General features: G+C 45.6%; 1 protein-coding gene across 2 annotated transcripts in view; it reads right to left on the reverse strand.

The window, feature by feature from the left end:
* Window positions 1–17402, reverse strand: part of LOC146189849 (ubiquitin carboxyl-terminal hydrolase 43-like) — a 42005-nt gene extending 24603 nt beyond the window's left edge. For both annotated transcript variants that reach the window (XM_084604617.1, XM_084604616.1), the window contains exons 1-4: window positions 15471–17402; window positions 8888–9124; window positions 5612–5701; window positions 1488–1678 (exon numbers count right to left, since the gene is read on the reverse strand). In XM_084604617.1, coding sequence (XP_084460743.1) covers window positions 1488–1678; window positions 5612–5701; window positions 8888–9124; window positions 15471–16430 — 1478 coding nt within the window. In that variant the 5' untranslated portion in view covers window positions 16431–17402. The remainder of the gene's footprint in view (window positions 1–1487; window positions 1679–5611; window positions 5702–8887; window positions 9125–15470) is intronic.
* Between the last annotated feature and the right edge of the window lie 886 nt (window positions 17403–18288).

Here is an 18288-nt window from a genome sequence, read left to right on the forward strand (position 1 = left end):
GGCAAGACAGCAAACAAGGCAAGAAAACATGCTTTGAATTTTTACTACTGTTTACCAGGCTATCTTGTGCCCACAAAGCGTAAACTGGAAATACTGACTTCACAGGAAGTTTGCCAGCGCAATCAGAAACAAAACTCCGGCAGCCTCCAACAAGGAGAGCGCAGCAAGTGGCGCAGACGTTCCTTAGCACTCGCGAGAGAGGCGCTCCGCGGAGCACTTGCACGAAACCGCATTCTAGCTAGAAGTGGACAATCATGTACAAACAGTGGCTACAGTCACCCTCTAAAAAGTACAAACAAACAGTCACGTCCACTGCACTTTACCGCAAGGGATCTCGCCCACACCTACAAATATGAATGGACATTCGGTAATGTCCTAAACACCCTACAACATATGGTGTGGGGATGCAAGGGATCACATGGCACCATAACAAACCTAACAGGCCCTAACCGAGAGACCTAACAGAAGAGCAGCGGGAAACCTGGCTGTCAAGCCCCAGCTTGGATGACCAGCATAGTCTCGTTGACCAGACTAGAAACATGGCTCAGGTCGACGGCTTCCAGGACAGATGAGGTTGCCCACCTAGTGCCTGCTCTCAATTAAAAACTTCATCTCTCCCTCTCTCAGAATCTACTTTTCCAGATTCCTATTCATTTGAACTTTTCGGCTGTCCCAGTGAAGTGCGATTAAATGTTCAACAACTGTAATTCAAGTACCGTTGCGGACCCATTTTTTTCGGATCACACAAGACTGAGTTAAACACGGGGAGTTAGACACAGAATAGGGGATGCTAAAGAGAGAGAAGCGACAGGGATTAGGAAAATAGTATGTGACATGCCATCGCCGAACGTGACAAGTACGACAGCCGCGTTACTATACTCACGGACAAGTTTTTCTGGCTATGAGTCAAGGCTACGGGGGCAGAGCTTTCGTTGTGGTGTTACTACATCGTGTAGTTCTGGCATACCTGGCCTCAGGTACGGTTTCGGTTTCAGTTCCGCCTTTTCTTGAAATAATGGCTTCTGGGTCTCCAATGAAGCAGAAATGTGTTTCTTTAGACTACTTAAGTTCTAAGTGAGCGCATATTCACGGTTAATGACAATCATGTGCCAAAACAAGCGCGTTACGCATGCGCATCGAAACCGACGGGTAAATGTAGCAGCAGCAGCCGACGTACACTTCGGGAGATTCCCAGCCGATGGCGCCGCCATCCTGTTTGCACTGTGTCGTATACTAATTTTAAAATGCACTACACTAACTTTGTACTGGCCTATATTGTAGTACAATCTTGATGTAATAACAACATAGACATTTCTATAATGATATAATATTTCAGACCACAATTCGCGTAATTTATCGAGGGACTGTATTCTGCTGCGCAGCGAGCTGATGCGTTTTGGCTCTGTAGCTTTGGCTGCATAGCCACAAAAACTTGCCCGGGAGTATAACGCAACTGCACCACAAAAGGCTGCTCATGGGAGACTCACCAGGGACCGGACGTTCCCACCCTGGACCGGCACAGGACAAGGATCTGGCTGTCCTTGGGCACGGTCGGGTCCGTGCTTGCGGGGGGCAGCTCAAGGGCCACTAGGCGCGAGTTTGCTGACACGGCGCTCGCAATCTCGTCGCCCTCAAACAGCGTGCCGAATCCTTCCTTGGTCTCTTCCAGCAGCAGCAACTGCATGATGTCCAAGAAACATCCAAGAATCATCCAAGGCGGGCTTTGCGAATCAATGCAGAAGATCACTTTTAACATAGTCACATTCATGCTTTATAGAACCCTTGGTACGACCACTTTTTTAAAAGTATCAGTGCTCCAAAATGCCAAATGTGTTGATCTATTTGCAAAATACTTCATAATACTTAAATAAATACTTAATAAGTACACGCAAAATAGAAGGTGACTGTTTAGAAAGCTGCGCTGTATAATTATCATTGTGGACCCAACACAGATAGCACAGTAAACCACCAAATAAGGTAGCAATTTTTCTTGTAGCCATGCTTCAGTGAAAGTTCGGATCTCTGCCTGTTAACTGTCCCAGAACAGTCGTGCCACGGCAGTGGCGATGGGGTTTCCATTGAGTGGCAGTGGTACAAGAAATGGAGGAAGTGCACGAGCATAGAATGCATTCCAGACACGTGTTACAAAAATAAAACGAGGCAAAAAAATACAGCACAAAACTGCGAAGAGCTGCCGCTAACTCAAACAGGAGGTGCCTTCTAACGAGAAGCTTCCTCGCTCAGGCGTGCTTCCTACGATAACACACAAAAAAAGAGCTAGCTGTCAGCCGTGGCATTTCCTCCTCTCAGCAAAAGCTTCTGCCATGAGCTTGAATTTCCGAGAATGAACCACACGACACAACATAATGCAGGTCTTGTTTCCACACTACGAAGGGTTTCAAATGTACCAAATTCCAGGCAAAAGTGAAACCGGAATTGTATTTGATATTTGGTCTAATGCAATGCATCAATCGCAGGTTTAGACTCAAATCAGCTGGCCTGCTCATTATTTTAGACAATTTACTGACAATTTACAGCTTACAGAAAAAAATAACGCATTTTCAAGGCAATGTACATGAAATGTTTTTCTTTTTTTTTCACTCAGGCATTTAAACATGTTCATTTATCGCGGGCCACCATAGTAGAGCTAACAAAGTCCTATGTTTATGAACATTAATATGAAACCACAATATGCACTGCTTATGAACAAGATAGGGAAAACTTGAGAGGCTCACACAATAAATGAACAAAAATTGACCATTTAGAAAAAAACGAGGAAAAAAAAAAATTGTGGATAAATGTTTTGTATGCAACTAATGTCGTGCACAAGTGTTCAAAGTTACAGTACTCTTGTGTTAAGCAAAAAATAAAACCAAAATGTCAACTCCACACCCACACACTTTCAGCAACTAAGCAGCGCCGTAGCAAGTCCCAATCTGGGCAGCAGCCCAGAAAACTGTTGCTACATCACTTTTGCAAAACGCTAAACAGCAATGTCTAGAGACATTCCAGATAGCTCACAACATTGCATTTCTTGACGTCAATCACTACAAACAGTTCAAACAAGCACATTAAGAGCGAAGAATTAAACCTGCAAATCTGACCTACGTCGGCCTTTACTTTGCCACCGCGACACTTACCGTAAAGACTCGCACATAATACATGATGTTTCTTTTTTTTACAATTTTACCCTGTCAGCGTATTCAGATATGTGGCGCCTGAGTGTAGAAGAGGAAGTGTTTTCCGGTTCTTCTTACAGTTGGTAGTGTGCGCGTGTGGTGTGTATCTTCTCCCGTGTTTGTGTTTGTTTGCGCCACATATCTGAATACGATGATGCACCAACTAGCCCCTCAAGCCGTTATTTTGAGTTACCCTGTCAGATTTCCGCCGTGTATTACCTGTGGATGAATCCAAACCATTTCCAGCCTGAATTCATTGTTCCCGTTTAGTTACTGATCAGTGATATCATCATCAGGCTTCCAGCGAGAGAAGCCACTATCTCATGGTGGCGTCAATCGACTCTTCCAAAAGGGTTTTAGCTTCGATGTGTGAGTCAGAGTAATGCGCACCATAATAGGTAACTGTGCTCCTACGTGCCTCTTGCACCCCGAATTGGTGGGGGCAACAGTAGGAGCACAATTATCTATTTCATAAGGGGCTTCGAAGGGCGGCATCTGCTACTCACATTAAGCTGGTGATAACGGAAAAATCAAGGACATGTACTATCGCACTCCATTCAACTTGCAACATGACCACACCGAGCCAACCCAGGTCGGCGACTTGCGTGTACACTCCAGCTTTGTGAACCTCTTGCAATCTGCGAGTATGTTCACCGCGAAGGTGGAAACATTTTTTACTAACAAAATGGCCCGGTGTGAAACATGCCGGCTACTCTTTTTCTACAACCTACACGTCCCTGATGATTATTGTGTAATGCTGGACAAAGATTCTGGTATTTTCTTCCTTGTGCATATTGTCAGAAGCTTGAAATTTTTACGATGCCATTCCCCCGCCTTTCAGAACCTGGCAAGGTTTACAGTAATGGTAAATGAAAAAAAAAAAAAAGTAAATAAATAAAATCAATATGCATATACGAGGGGCTACCCAAAAGAAACCGAACTAATTTCCTTTTGAACCTATTTATTCACATTTTAAGCCCAAACCTTCAATCTCCTTCAAAGTACTCTCTACTTGCACTAATACACTTGTCTATACTTTCATTCCACTTTTTCAAAAAAAGTTGTTTAAATTCATCTTTCGTAATGCTTGACAGCGCCTGCGTCGTTTTTTTCTTTGCCTCCACAAAATCAGCAAAACGCATTAATTTCATGTATATTTTTCATTCTGGGAAACAAAAAGTGACACGGGGCAAGGTCCGGTGATGGGGGAGTGAGGAACAGGGGTGATACCATTTTTGGTCAAATAATTATAATTACACGAATTGTTTCAACATGTTCATGTGTTCGGGCAGTGGAAGGATGACCAGAACGAGGTTAGTCATCAATCGACATTCCACCAATTTTGAAACCGGAGAACCACTCAAATGCTTGAGTTTTCCCCATAGCACCATCCTTGTACACCGTTTTTAACATTTCAGGAGTTCCTGTTCCATTTTTTCCCGAAGAGAAAGCACAATTTCACCGCCGCACGCTGTTCACGAAAATCAGCCGTTGCAAAAACGACCCTCACAGAAAACAGTTGTCACTATAAACTCTGCCGAAGCTAGTAAGTCTAACCTTCAGCGACGCCACCTGGCTGACTAACTCTGGAATGTTCACTCTATGCGCTCCTGGCGGCAAAACAAGGTACTATGAAAGCGCTGCCCACCAAAAAATTAGTTTGGTTTCTTTTGGGTACCCTCTCGCATACATCACGCTTATTTTAATCTAACAGGTCTATTATTGTTACAACATGGCGGTTATTTTTGCCAGTGCCAAAGAGGAAAATACACAGCCTCATTGCCTCACACTGCAAAATTATCCAATTGATCCATAATGCTGACTTAGTTACAATGCAACGGGTGACTTTTCACTTCCTTGACAACTAATAACTCTCATACAATTGAGTATATAAACATTGTATGTATGTCACTGTGCATTGGTAACGGCAACGCTGGTAGAGCTGTGATAACGTTTTGCTACATTCGATGTACAGCATGAAAATACGTCAACAAACACGAAGTGCACTCACAGAAGGATTCCACAATGATAACACACTCCCAATAGTGCCAGAAATTGCACGGAGATAAGCCAGAAAAAACACAACAATCACTCCGCATGCCAATTTGGGATTAAGCTTAAGTCATTTTTCTTTTACGAAAACAACAGGACCCCCCTGCTAATACCTCTAGGAGAGAAGTAAATGGAGAAGATTGAAGCAAAACACAACAGCCCCCCATAGTCGTGCCTTTTCGCAAACCGGCTATTTTTGAGAAAAAGAAATTCCACTCCAGAGGGTGCTGCCTCGTATCTGCCATTCACAACCTTGTTGTGCACGATTTACGTGACCACAGTGACAAACGGTTGCACAGCAAAGCTTGGTTTGGCTTCAGAAATTGTACTTGTAAAGCGGTGATAATAACAGGAAAAAAGTGCAACGCAGACGACCGTACCTGATCCGGAGGAATGTGGCATTCGGCAGATATCCGCAGTCGCACCTGATCCATCGCTGCTCCGAAGTCTGTGTGGAAGGCCAGCTTCGTCTGAGCAAAGACAGAGGAGAACACGGAGTGAAGGCCACTGTCACCGAAAATTGGAGGAAGCGTATTATTTTAAAGTCTCCTCCGTCTCTGTGTAACTGATATATTAGCTTACAACAGGTCCATGAATGGTACTGAATTCCTCCCCCCCACAAGAGAGTCGTAACCCTTACAAAAAAACTCAATAGTGTAGGTCGAACCCCCAATATTCATTTTATAGGCCAGACCCCCTAACTTTGGCAAAAAGAGAGTAAAAAAACGTTTGAAAGTGGTACTGGAAAGACCGTGGAAGCTCCAAGCTGTGAATGCACTATAAAGACAACTCACATAAAGCCACATATACCAGAGCTACGGTTTCCGCCTTCCTTAGGAATTTTGTTCTGCTATCCTTGTTGAAAGTCGTTCAATTTTCCTTTGTAACATACGTCCTTCTTATGTAAACCCAGGATAGCATTAAACTTGCTTTTGTTCCCTGACACTCTGCTCCCTTCCTGCCTCCTAACATTACAACTATTTTCCTTATTAGTACTTTTGAACTCCCTCCTTAACTAATAATTTGTCCCAAATATTTTCGGAGAGATTACGAGGCGCCCTGTACTGGTTGCATGTGAGAAACGAGAACTGGGAAAACAAAAATTTGTCTCGTGCTTTTCATGGAACCGGATAACACATTTTTAACTAGCGGAGGAGGCTAAGGACAAAAGTAGGTTTACAGTCTGTAACTGACTTTCTTTTCCTATAAGGTTGTTGTCAGATGAACGACACGTCACCAGAAGCCACTACAGAAAGCTTGTTGCTCCAGCACAATACAGTAAAACCTCTATTAATCGACGTCAACCAATTCAAAATTGTGGATAACTCGTAGAATTAGCAATGTTCCAAGTTTGCGTGTGGCATGGTAACGCCACACTGGATAAAGTGACAGCTAACGTTCACCGCCACCTGACCGTCAATGTGTTCAATGACATGTTCAGTGTACTCAGAACATGACAGTGCCAATGCAGAGTATAGTTTTATCATGTGGTCCCTGCACGTCGCGTGTACTCGCCGATCCAAAACACTACACTGGTCCCACCCGATTCCCCTGCGACTTCCTTCGATCACAGCTGCTTCTGTCCTAAGCCATTCAAAACAAGTGCTTTAGAGCCACATAATGCCATGATGCATGCCGATGTCTACAGGACATCAGCAGGACATTGGCATGTCGAGAATGGGGTAGCCAAAATTCTGGCGATAACCAATGACACTGTGACTGACGACAGCAAGTCAAAATAAGTGCTTGGTGAAGGAGTTCATCCTTAATCACTAGACACTAAATGCAGCTTTGCTGGCTGTAATGACAGAGACTATGCGACGACAATGCATCGTGCTTGCATTTTTTTCACATCAGTTCGTTCGCAGACAACTCAAAATTACATCTGTAATTCAAATATCTTGTGCGGTACGACAGAAGTTAAAATCGACAAAGTTCCACAGCCTTGCTGGCTTTCCTAGTGGCAGCTTGGAAAGAGGACGGGCATGTCTCCGGAATATGTGCGCAGACACGTACAAATCATAGTCGACTACTCAAAACTAGTGGTTCGTTCAAAGTAGTGTGTTGGTTCCACTAACATACAAGTGAACTATGCTTGCTCTGCTTCAAGCTTAAAGGCTCAAGGCAGACTGTACCATGCTACTTTTCAACAAGTGTTAACTGTGATGTCAGTGCACATCCTTTAGCTTTTGACGATGTTGTGTCGTCTTTTTTTTTCCATCCCTGAGTAATTAGGTCAACAATTCTATCATAAACCCAAAGACATTGTGCGCAGTTAAGATCCAGAATTTTTTTTTTCGTAAAAAAAACGCTATAATAGGTTCACAGCATGAGCTTCGAACATTTATAACCATCCCCTTTTGCATTAACCACTAACATACAAGTAAACTATGCTTGCTCTGCTTCGAGCTTAAAGGCTCAAGGCAGACTGTATCATGCTGGTTTTCAACAAGTGTTAACTGTGATGTCAGTGCACATCCTTTAGCTTTTGACGACGTCGTGTCGTCGTTTTCTTCCATCCCTGAGTAAATTAGACTCAACAATTCTATCATAAACCCATAGACATTGTGCGCAGTTAATATTCAGAATTTTTTTTTTTTTTGTAAAGAAACAGCCATAATAGGTTCACAGCATGGACTTCTAACATTTATAACCAACCCCTTTTGCATTGAAAAGAGATTGGTACAAAAGAGGGCACCACAAAGGCCTTTGAGAATTCAGCCAGTCTCTTGAAAGCCACATGGTACGTCGCTACACAGCACGCATACCATGATATTGCTACAAGGGGTCCTGAAGGTCAAGGCAGCTACCCAAAATCTCTAAGCAAACAAACAAGAAAAGCTGCTCTATGATGCTGATATGTAAACCCCATCCAGCATCCCAAAAACTAAAAATGGCAAACATCTAATGAAACATCACTGAGAATGTGCTCTCAATAAAAATAAAAGTTGGATATGGTTCATAGGGTTTAATGTCTCAAAATTACTTCGGCTACAAGGGACGCCATTGTGCAGGACTTCCATCACCTGGGGTTCCCTGAGCCACCATGGAGGAGCAAATAAAAGTCTGTGTAACTGAATTCTTCGCACTCATGTTTATACTTTATGCTCAAATAACACGATTGCAGGGATGTAGCCGGCTTGGTGAGCGCTCAAGATGGGCGCGACAACAACCAATACCTGCTGTTGATGAGAGGTGTCCCTATTTTGAAAATAGGGCAAATTTTATAACCTCAAAGAGTCAATAAAACTCTCCGGTTCTGTCCTGAAACCCACTTCTATTATGTTATAAGCAGCGACTGATGCTGAAATTCCAACAACTGTTGTACCCCTGTGCTGCACATTGTATAGTACGGTCCACTGTTAAGGGTGCATGCGATTGCATGGCTTAAACACTTTGCAAGGTGCTGCCACTGACAACAGGGCCAGAATGGCTGACATCAAGTGCACACTCCGGCAAAGCACCCGGCTGTGCATACTGCTCCTGCACCTTGAGCGACTGTTTGCCGCCGGCTCTTTTGGAAGTGCTTTGTAAAGCCCGAGAGCCACGCGATCTCATGTTCTCTTTAACAGCACAAGTCTCCATTTTTCCTTGCATCAGATTATAGAAAAGTGAGAGGGAGAGAAAAGAAAAAAAAAAACGGAATCTTCTCTCACGGGTGGAGAGTTGCGTGGGACGAAGAGCACGTGACACAGCCATTGACTGGCCGCCGGTATGGGCAGCGAGAGGCACACAAACGGGTCAAAGGTGTTGCTCTGCTGGCCACAGCTGGGACACTTGAGACGCAGCCTCAGCTGGCCGGCAAACAGCGCCGCCACGGGACTGCCCTGCCACGGTGTGACAGCCGCCCCGCTGCCACCTCCACCCCTGGACGACGTTGACGATGACCGACTCTGCAACAGAACGTGGCACGGTCACAACCCCACACAGATTTACCTGCAGACATGCCAACCACACAGTGCTAAATCTACTACAGATGATGGCAAGAAATACTAGAATTCGGTGAAAAATACTAAAACGCTTTTATTACTCAAAATCTCTTTTAAATGATGGAAAACAGAGCAGTCTAAACTATAGTACTGAAAAGGCACGTAAACACAGCTTTATAAAGACGTATTTGAAGAGAAAAGTTGGGAAAGTACTGAGGAGGTTACTGCTTTGCAGGAAGTCCTTGCTGAACACCTGATCGTGACAAACTCCAGACTCCTTGCATTTGACAATACAGTTGTTCTAGGTCCTTTTTTGACATGAAGGAGCAAAATCTGGCGCACGTCTTCTTGACTTTGCTAAACACTCTTTCACACTCTGCGTTACTGCATCGGAGAGTCAGAATACCTAACATAACTTCTGAGAGCTTGCCATACTTGAAAGTATGCTCAATGTCCTGAAGACTGGCAACCAACAATGTGCCCTGCTCATCTGTGCACTCCTGAATGGTTACTTCTACTTGATCAGAAAAGCCGTGAAGAGACACTCGGCTTGAATAGTGGCTTGGTCCACTTCAGAATTAAAATACCCACTAATCTTCTCGTTGGTGTCAACGATACTACCCGAATCCTTATTTTTTGTACCGATATGGAGCAGAATTTCCCGATGACCAGCATGTGCAATATTCACATCAAACGGCAGTAGGTGCACAAAGCGTAACTTTCGCCTTTGCTATATTTTTGTATGCATAAAATTCTCTTGAATATTTGAGCATGAACATTTGAAAGTACTTCCTGCAGACATCTCATAATCTTACTCGCAGCAACTACGCTACTAACACGGTAAGCCTAACTAACAGCTTGACAGCCTCGGCTAGCCGAAAAGTCAACAACTGAGATGATGACATAGCCGTACTTTATTGAACAAGCATGATCTGATTGGAGTAGAGGCACCGACAAGTGATATGGCAAACATAAGATGTACCGGGGAGTATACAGCCCACCACGAGACTGCACATGCGGCACAAAACCAGCTGGGTTCGCGTTTTTGCATGTCTACTCGGTCTAACCCTGCTAGCTTTTTTTAGCCAACACACAAATCAAGAAAAATCGTAAAACGAGATTAGGCTCTACAATATTCGTAAGAAAGCCCTGAAAATCGGGCACTTTACGATAAAATTGTAAAACTTGGCAGGTATGTACCTGTGTACATACGTGCCTAATACGAAAAAGAACAGTCGTTTTCCAAATTAAAAAAAATTCTGTTCGCATGTTTACAGTGACTTTGAACACGCCTCAAGGCACTATGCATCCAGAAGAAAACACTGCCGTCTTGCTTGTAGCCCTCTATGGTCATTCACAAATGCACAAGGTTCTCTTCTTTTTCTTGTAAGGAGCGTTTGCTTAGCCGGCCCCCTAAAATTGTGACTTCCCATAGCAGTGCAGTGCAGATAATGCAAAGAAAAGTGCAGCCTGTGCTGCTATCTTGAGGACCTTCAGATCAAAGCACACACTTAAGCTTTATGTGTCAGTGTCTGGAATGACTCACACCCCCGATGAAAACTGCCTGTTTCTGTGTTTCAAGTGACAGGTCCATCTTCCACCTTACACTGTAGATCTATGTTACTGCACTAGCACACTGCAATGTTCTTACAAAGGATACACAAAGCTGCCAGTTGAGATGCAGAATTCCGACCGTGAAAGTCTGCCACTTATGTGCACTGTTGCCACCTTAATAACCAAGCAGATTTCCAAATGAAGGGGTTGCTTCTACCGGTGCTCTATCTACCTTGCCAGCAAACTCATTAAACAAAAGACATTGACACGGAAAGTGAACCCGTCACCGAATGAATAAGCAAACATTTGAACAAAACAACTAGAGATCAGTGACTCAACCGCCACTTAGTTACAGGAAGGGGCCCGATGTTATCAAGCTGACAAAAAAATGGTACACATAGTATGCGCCTGCGAAACCTCAAATTCTGCCAACACAACTGGGCGCAAGATAAGAGCCCACAAGAGCCAGGTGCTGCTGTTATCTCTCAGCACTGTTGATATGAGCCTGTTGTTGCCCCCGCTATCTCGAAATTCCTGTCCCGGACATCCCCCCTCACCTGGTAAACAACGGTCGACGTGAATGGGGACAAAGATTACGAGGCCACTCGATTGTGCCAACCGTGGTAAGCTTTGTGATACAAAGTTACCTGCGAGTGTGCGCTCCGCTACACCGAGATGAGAACCCTCGCCACACAGCCATATGGTTTGCATTACAACAGCATAAGTAGTGCACATTTCACACGCATTCACTGGAGCAAAAGAGGCCTGCACTGGGACACCGAGGAGAACACTGTCTAACTATCATTCTTGGTCAATTTGACTCTCTGTAGGCCGACTCTGGGAAATGCGCCTGAAAAGTCGGTGCCAACGTACGCACTCAACTTGCAAAAACCAGCCCGTGACAGCGACACCTGCATTTTCATCGTGAAATTCCTTGTCTACAAAAGCTCCCCTTACGGTGAAACCCCCATTTATGTCATTGGAATGCGGTGTCAAATCGGTCGAGGAACAAACATGAGTTGATGACAATCTAGTCTAAATCAAATGGGCGTGGGCAGGGAATGTAAAGTGATAAGAAAATAAGGATGACAGAGTGGATTCCAAGGGAAGGCAAGTGTTTCTAGAAGGGCGCAGTTTGGTTTTAATTTGGTGTAGTAGAAATAACAGCACCACATTAAAACCAAAGTGTGATCAAAGGGATTGGTTTGGTTTGTGGGGTTTAATGTCCTAAAGCAACCAGGCTATGAGACGCCGTAGTGGAGAGCTCCGGAAATTTTGACCACTCGAGGGTTCTTTAACATGCACTGGCATCGCACAGCACATGGACACCTTGCTTTACGCCTCCATGAAGAGGAGGCCGCCGAGGCCAGGATTTGATCCCGCATCCTTGGGCACAGTAGCTGAGCGCCCTAACCACTGTGCCACCCCGGCGGGGCTGATCAAAGGGACTCAAGTCAATAGTAACGCATTAGTTATAACACTGAGCAGAAATGCAGCCAGTAATCCTCAGTCAAAGAGATTACAAGGGACATTTCCATTGACAATATAGCATGGGCTTTCTTTTCTGCTCTCTCAAAGCGGGGAAAAAGGGTGTATTGTAACTATTGGAGAGATGAAGGAGGAGAAACGGGCCAGAAAGGTTTTCCTTCTCAGCATACATTGGTCCACACTGCAAATATTAGATGGTCACCCCTCCTCCCTCGCCCCCACCTTTTTTTGTGATGCCGCTGGACGGACCAAAAAAAAAAAAAAAAACAACTTGCACTAGCAAATGCAAATAGCCTCATAAGGGGCCCCCACAGTAGTGGGTAGCTCCTTTTCGCAGGACAAGGTCTTGCCAATTGATAAGGCTAAACAAAGTCACATTAGAATGGGGAGATCCCCAATCTGGTTTCCTTGCTTCAGAAGAGTCGCTCAAAGTTTTATAATCTACAGTTCCACATATGAAGCAGGAAGTGGGTCCCTTCCCTGTGCTTATTACCGAGGAATTTTGAGCTGAACAGAGAGCGTTTTCTTTCCACCCCCCTCAAAACTGGCAACACCAATAACAATGCTGGGAGAACTATCACTAGTCAGAAGTGGATGATGGAAGAGAATCCACACCCAAGAAAAAGTACCGACATCATTGCAGTTTGTTCACGATGGCTGGTGTGAACTGCACCTTTATTTCTTTTTCTGTATTTTCCTAGTGTGCAGAACCTTCACTTCCGGGAAATGTAATCTTTTTGCCATTTAAAAGCCATAATTGATGTAGGCTGGTTTCACGTAATCTTCAGTATCCCTTTATTTCCTTACCCTTTCAACTTTCTTGAAGAATGAGCCCAACAAGCAACAAAAAAATAAAAACGCCTAGCATGCTCTCTGAGCCTCATTTTCCTGAACATGGTTTACTTCATAGTCTACAAAGTAGCTGCGACTGCTGGAAATGCAAGAAAGGAAAGCGGTACGCTCGTAAATGAAATTTCTCTAACAACTTCCCCTGAAAGGTGAGTGCAAACTTAAAGAGGGGCCTCAGATTAGACTAAAGTTGCCTTCTACCAATCGATCAGAGCCTTATAGACGCACAGAGGCTACTTCAACTGGGAAAAAAAGGGGCTTCTACGGGCCGACAACTACAACAGAAGAAACAGTGTCGTCACCTGCCGTTTTCCAATGCGAGCTACCAAGACGTCGATACATTTTTTTTTGTGTATGTGGATCTTCAAGGCACAACCGCACCGATTCCAGCCAGCGACTGTGAATCCACGAACACCGAAATCATTCTCACAAGTTTGTATGTGACGGTGGGGAAAACAAAACTGCACTTTCTCAACCCATTTTCTCCGCGAAACAAACACAATACTATTAGCGCTGCTCAACAGACAAGAACAGAGCAACAAAAAGGTGAAAACTTTATTCTACCAAGACCACAAGTACTTTTTAAAGACCTCTCGGGCACTGCAAGTACTAGGTTAAATGGCTGAAAAAAAAATTTAAAAAGAAGGTTGTGTGGAAGGACATTTCACAATAATTGCACAATGGCCAGAGCCCACATTCATAGCTTTTTATCCCAAATTGTAAAGCCTGTATGAGGTTCTATGTATTAAAAAAAAAAAAAGGAAAAAGACTACCACAACGACAACCATCAATGTCATCTACGGATACGCTATGGCAGGTAGCCGAGGTATATCTCCCAAAATAAGACCGGAAGCTAGAAATCGTGCAGCTCTGACCAGTTCACGTGGTATGACAGTATGTCCCCCCTACTAGAAGCGTATGCGAGGGCTGTTTGAGTACTTTTTAGATTCTCTGAGCCATGCAAGGTCTTTCTTTGCTATTCGTGGTTTAGTGCTCTATCAGATTGCTATATCATTTCTCAGCTGTCCAAACCACAAGCTTGTTACACTAACTCTAAGTGCAAGATCTGCTTTCACGGTGATACTAATGGTTTCATTTACATATGAGAAATGTGCTTTCTTGCTTGCTTCAGCAAGCAATGTATGCATAACCTAATTCGTGGCTTCTAATTCATGCTGAAGATATAATTTGCTTTAGAAAAGTGTAGACTCTGGCTATGTGATTTCGCACTTAATTCATAGAATATCAGTATACCTTTGATACTGTCATGGCATACCTCAGGTGACGCAAACTACACTTTGATGTTAGAGTCACCATTCGGGCGTTTAAGCGGAAAACAACAAAAGTGGAAACACTGCTGTCTACTCCCCCTCCCCCTTATCTAATGTCCCTGATAGGACCTTTAAGGGATCTATAAATGATAATTGACAACCAACTCTTTGTGTGTGCACTCCATTTCAAGTCACAGTTTCAATTCAATCCGTAAAATCCACAACTGCCATATAAGGCTTCGCTTCCGAGTGTCAGCAACCCAGAGCGTGAACAGAGTGTACCCGGCTGAACACATCTGTTTCGACACTGCTATGTGAGTCACGCTGTGACAGCTGTTGGAAACCGTCACTCCCCCAACATCATTTCCTGTGAAGCCAAAGAATAAAAAAAAAGTACATATGTGATAGAAATGCATCTGCGATTGCTCATTACTACCTCCCGGTCAGGCTACTTTCACCGACTTATGCTGGCATTGATGGAATTGCACACACAGAAAGATAAATATGGCCGGTGAGAGAAAGTAAGATAAACAAACAAATAAAATTTGACTGATGGGGTTGAAGAGTGCCAGATAATTTCGGCCACCCAGGGCAACATGCATTTATATTGCACAGTATGCAGACACCAACTTCCTACTTTGTCGGTTTAAACCAAGGTAGCCTAGCTCAGTAATCAGGCACCCTAGTCACCAAGACAATCCAGCGGGCCAAGAAAGTGAAGGTACACAACAATGGACACTACAGCCTACCATGGACATATAATCAGAAGCGCATGCCCAGTTTTCCCCATCTCATTCAACAACGCGATGACAGGCCAAATCCAACCGTAACCTCAATTATTTAAAAACAAAAGCAACAAAGACTTGCACCAGAGCATTTTGATGCTCTCAGCAAGTCAAAGAAGCCAAAGCTGAAACAGATGGTAACGAACTGCTTGAACATTGCTTGTTATAGCTCACAGCAAGCTAAAACGCGAAGTCACTACTAAAGGCAAAAAAACTTCGTTTAGGATTCAAAACTGTGACGCTGCACCTTGGCACTCAACCACCCCTGCCAAGTGGGCAGGCCATATGATAAAAAAGAAAATGCCATTCGAAACTGCTATGGTAGCTCACACCAAATTCCTGCACAACGTAGTAGCTGCATACCTTGGAGCGCTTCATCGACCCCCGCTTCGTTCGGGACGACGTCGTCCCACTGCTGCCGACAGCCACCGAATCGTCGGCCAGTTCCTCGTGAACCTTGTCGAGAAGCCACATGAGAAACTCCTGGGCATCGTGCTGTTCGCTGCCCTGATACTGACTGCCGTGCTTCTCGACACACGCCTTGAAACGCGCTGCGAAATCACCATCTGTCCGGCACGACCACAAAGCACTGAGAACGTGCGCCAGTTGCTCTGTGACGAGCGCTGACGTCGAGGACGACCCACCACCAACACAACCACCACCGCCCGAAGATGACGACGCGAAACCGCGACCGCCACTCCTGGCCTCCGCGAGGTCCTGACGGTAGGCGCGCGATACCAGGTACTCGGCAAACGCGTCCGTGTTGCTCAGACACTGCAGCACGGCGTTCATGAAGCAAGTGTTGCCTTCATTGCGGATCCCAGCCACGGCGGGCACGTGGGTGCGAGGGAGCGCGGTGGAGTTGGAACCCGCGTCCTGACGCTTGCCTGTGAAGAACCCCTCGTCGCCGCCTCCTGGATCACCACCCACGGCTCGCGTCCTCAGGTCTCGGAGCGAGCCGCTTCTCGAAGGCGCCGAATACTTGCCGCCACCGTTCCAGGCATCCGAAGACGAGCCCCGGTTACTATGGTGGTGACCGACGTGCGGTGTGAAGAAGCGTTTCACCATCTGATCGAAGAGGCTGGGACGCTTGCGGCGTCCAGTCGAGGACGACGATGGCACTCCAGCCACGGAAGACGACGTTGGAGTTGGGTCCTCGAGTGAGCGGAGACTGCGGTACTGCAGCTGTTTCTTGCTGCCACTGCCTCCTCCGCCCATCCATCGAGGAATCGTGAAAAAGGAACCCGGGTGGTGACCGCCGCTGCCGTTTTGTTGTCCTCCGCGCCGGCGCGAAGGTGGTGGTGACGAATTCGAGGAATGCATAGCACAGCGGCCGTCGTCGGCGCCGATGATGACAGCGACATGGGAAGGGCGGCTGCGCGCGCGGTTGCCTTGAGAAGAGCGGCTCGACGAAGGAACGCGCGCGAGGGAATCAGAGAAACCTTCAGAAACACGGACGCACTGCTGTCGCAGCTACCTCGCTTCACGCACAGACACTGCACACACACACACACCGCTGTTGCTACTGACTGCGTTCGCCCTGACCACCGAACACACGCAAACACTCCGTCGTTGACCCTCAAACGATGCCGTCACAGCCAAGCCACCGCCTCTCTTGGATCGGCTGGCAGAAAAACAGCTGTTGGTGGCGTAACAGAATGGGCGAGGACGTGGAGGAGAGTGAAGAGTGAAGAAAAGGACTGGTGAGGGTGGCAATCACAGCACAAAACACGAGACTGGACGCCGCTGGTTAACTCAAACTACGCAAACAAGCTGCGGCCCACAGCACGGGCGCGACTGCGACGACGTGTTGACAGCGACCCGTCCGATACGCAACCACCACCACCGCCGCAGTAGCAGAGCAGCAGCGGATGCGGCGAATTCATTGTTCCTAACGTCGCTGGCCCGCGGACGGTCGAGGTAAACACAGCACGCGACGACTACTGCGCAGCGCGTACGCACGCACGCGTGACGTTTTCCCGTCCGCCGCCACACTCACGAAACAACCCGAAAGAGGAACGACGTCGGGCGATTACGACGACTTCGAGGACGACGCCGTGGAGGAACGTCGGCTTCTTTTCGTTGGTGGCGGATTGGGCCAGGCGCCAGAAGCAGTCACTGGGCTCGTATATAGGTTAGCGGGGAAGTGCTCGCCCTGAGCGTCGTTGGTTCCCTTCTCGTAGGAGGCCCGTTTCGCTGCTTCCCTCAATGTCACATTGCACGCGGTTGGGGCAACGAGGTGCGCCGTCAAAGAAAGAGAACATACACACAACAAACATCCGCAGCCACCATTTCACGAAGAGCACGAAAAAAAAAAAAAAAAACATTTCATATGACGATGGGGTCGCACCCTCGTGGTAAGAGTCGAAACGAACAATAGAGAAAAATTGTGGAAGTAAAATATTAGCGCAAGGTTAAAACTTCTACTTGCCCCTGTAGGTAACCATTTCTTATCTATTTGTTGGTGACAATATACAGTGGAAGTACATATTTGTTTTCACCACGCAGTGGTTTCAGCGTTTCAGCACATGACTCTAATAGTTTCGGTTTCGACCTGCGTGCACTGTTAACGTTGGTAATGAATTTGTCACTAGTAGATCTACTTAATTTTTGTGAAATATGTCAACTTCTTAATTTAGTTGTCTAAGCTATTGTTTTCTACTAATACATTACGAATAACCCTCACAGTTCAGTTTCGGTTTCGGTTTTTGGCATCATCTAGCCTTTTGCGTATGTTACTTTTAGTTACTTGACTGTTGCGTCCGCCCCAGTTGAATCACTAGCTCACAAAGTGTAATATCGCAAACAGGGCCATCAGAGCGGTGCGCGTTTCGTCACTGAACTCATGGAGAGCATCCAAAAGCCGAAAAGTTCCATGCTATCCTAGTCTGTTATGAAAGAAATGGATCGACTCATTTTTGCACAGAAAAACTACCTTTTCTCTTTCTGTTTTTGTAACTAGGACTTCTTTGGGCACATGCTTGGCGATTTCGTTAGCATGCGAATGCATTTATGATTTTCGTGTATATTCGTTTAAGCCCAGGACCCGTACTCTATCGGCACGTTCTCCTCCTCTAAAGTGTCGGAACAGCCTAACGGCTTCATTGCTAAATGCGTTATACTACACAAATTTTCGTCATTGGTCCCAGGTAGCACTGAAAATTAGAATTATGTCAAAAAA

This window comes from Amblyomma maculatum, chromosome 5 (assembly GCF_055883805.1).
Source record: "Amblyomma maculatum isolate TAMU_Amacu chromosome 5, ASM5588380v1, whole genome shotgun sequence".
NCBI classification, from domain to species: Eukaryota; Metazoa; Arthropoda; class Arachnida; order Ixodida; family Ixodidae; genus Amblyomma; species Amblyomma maculatum.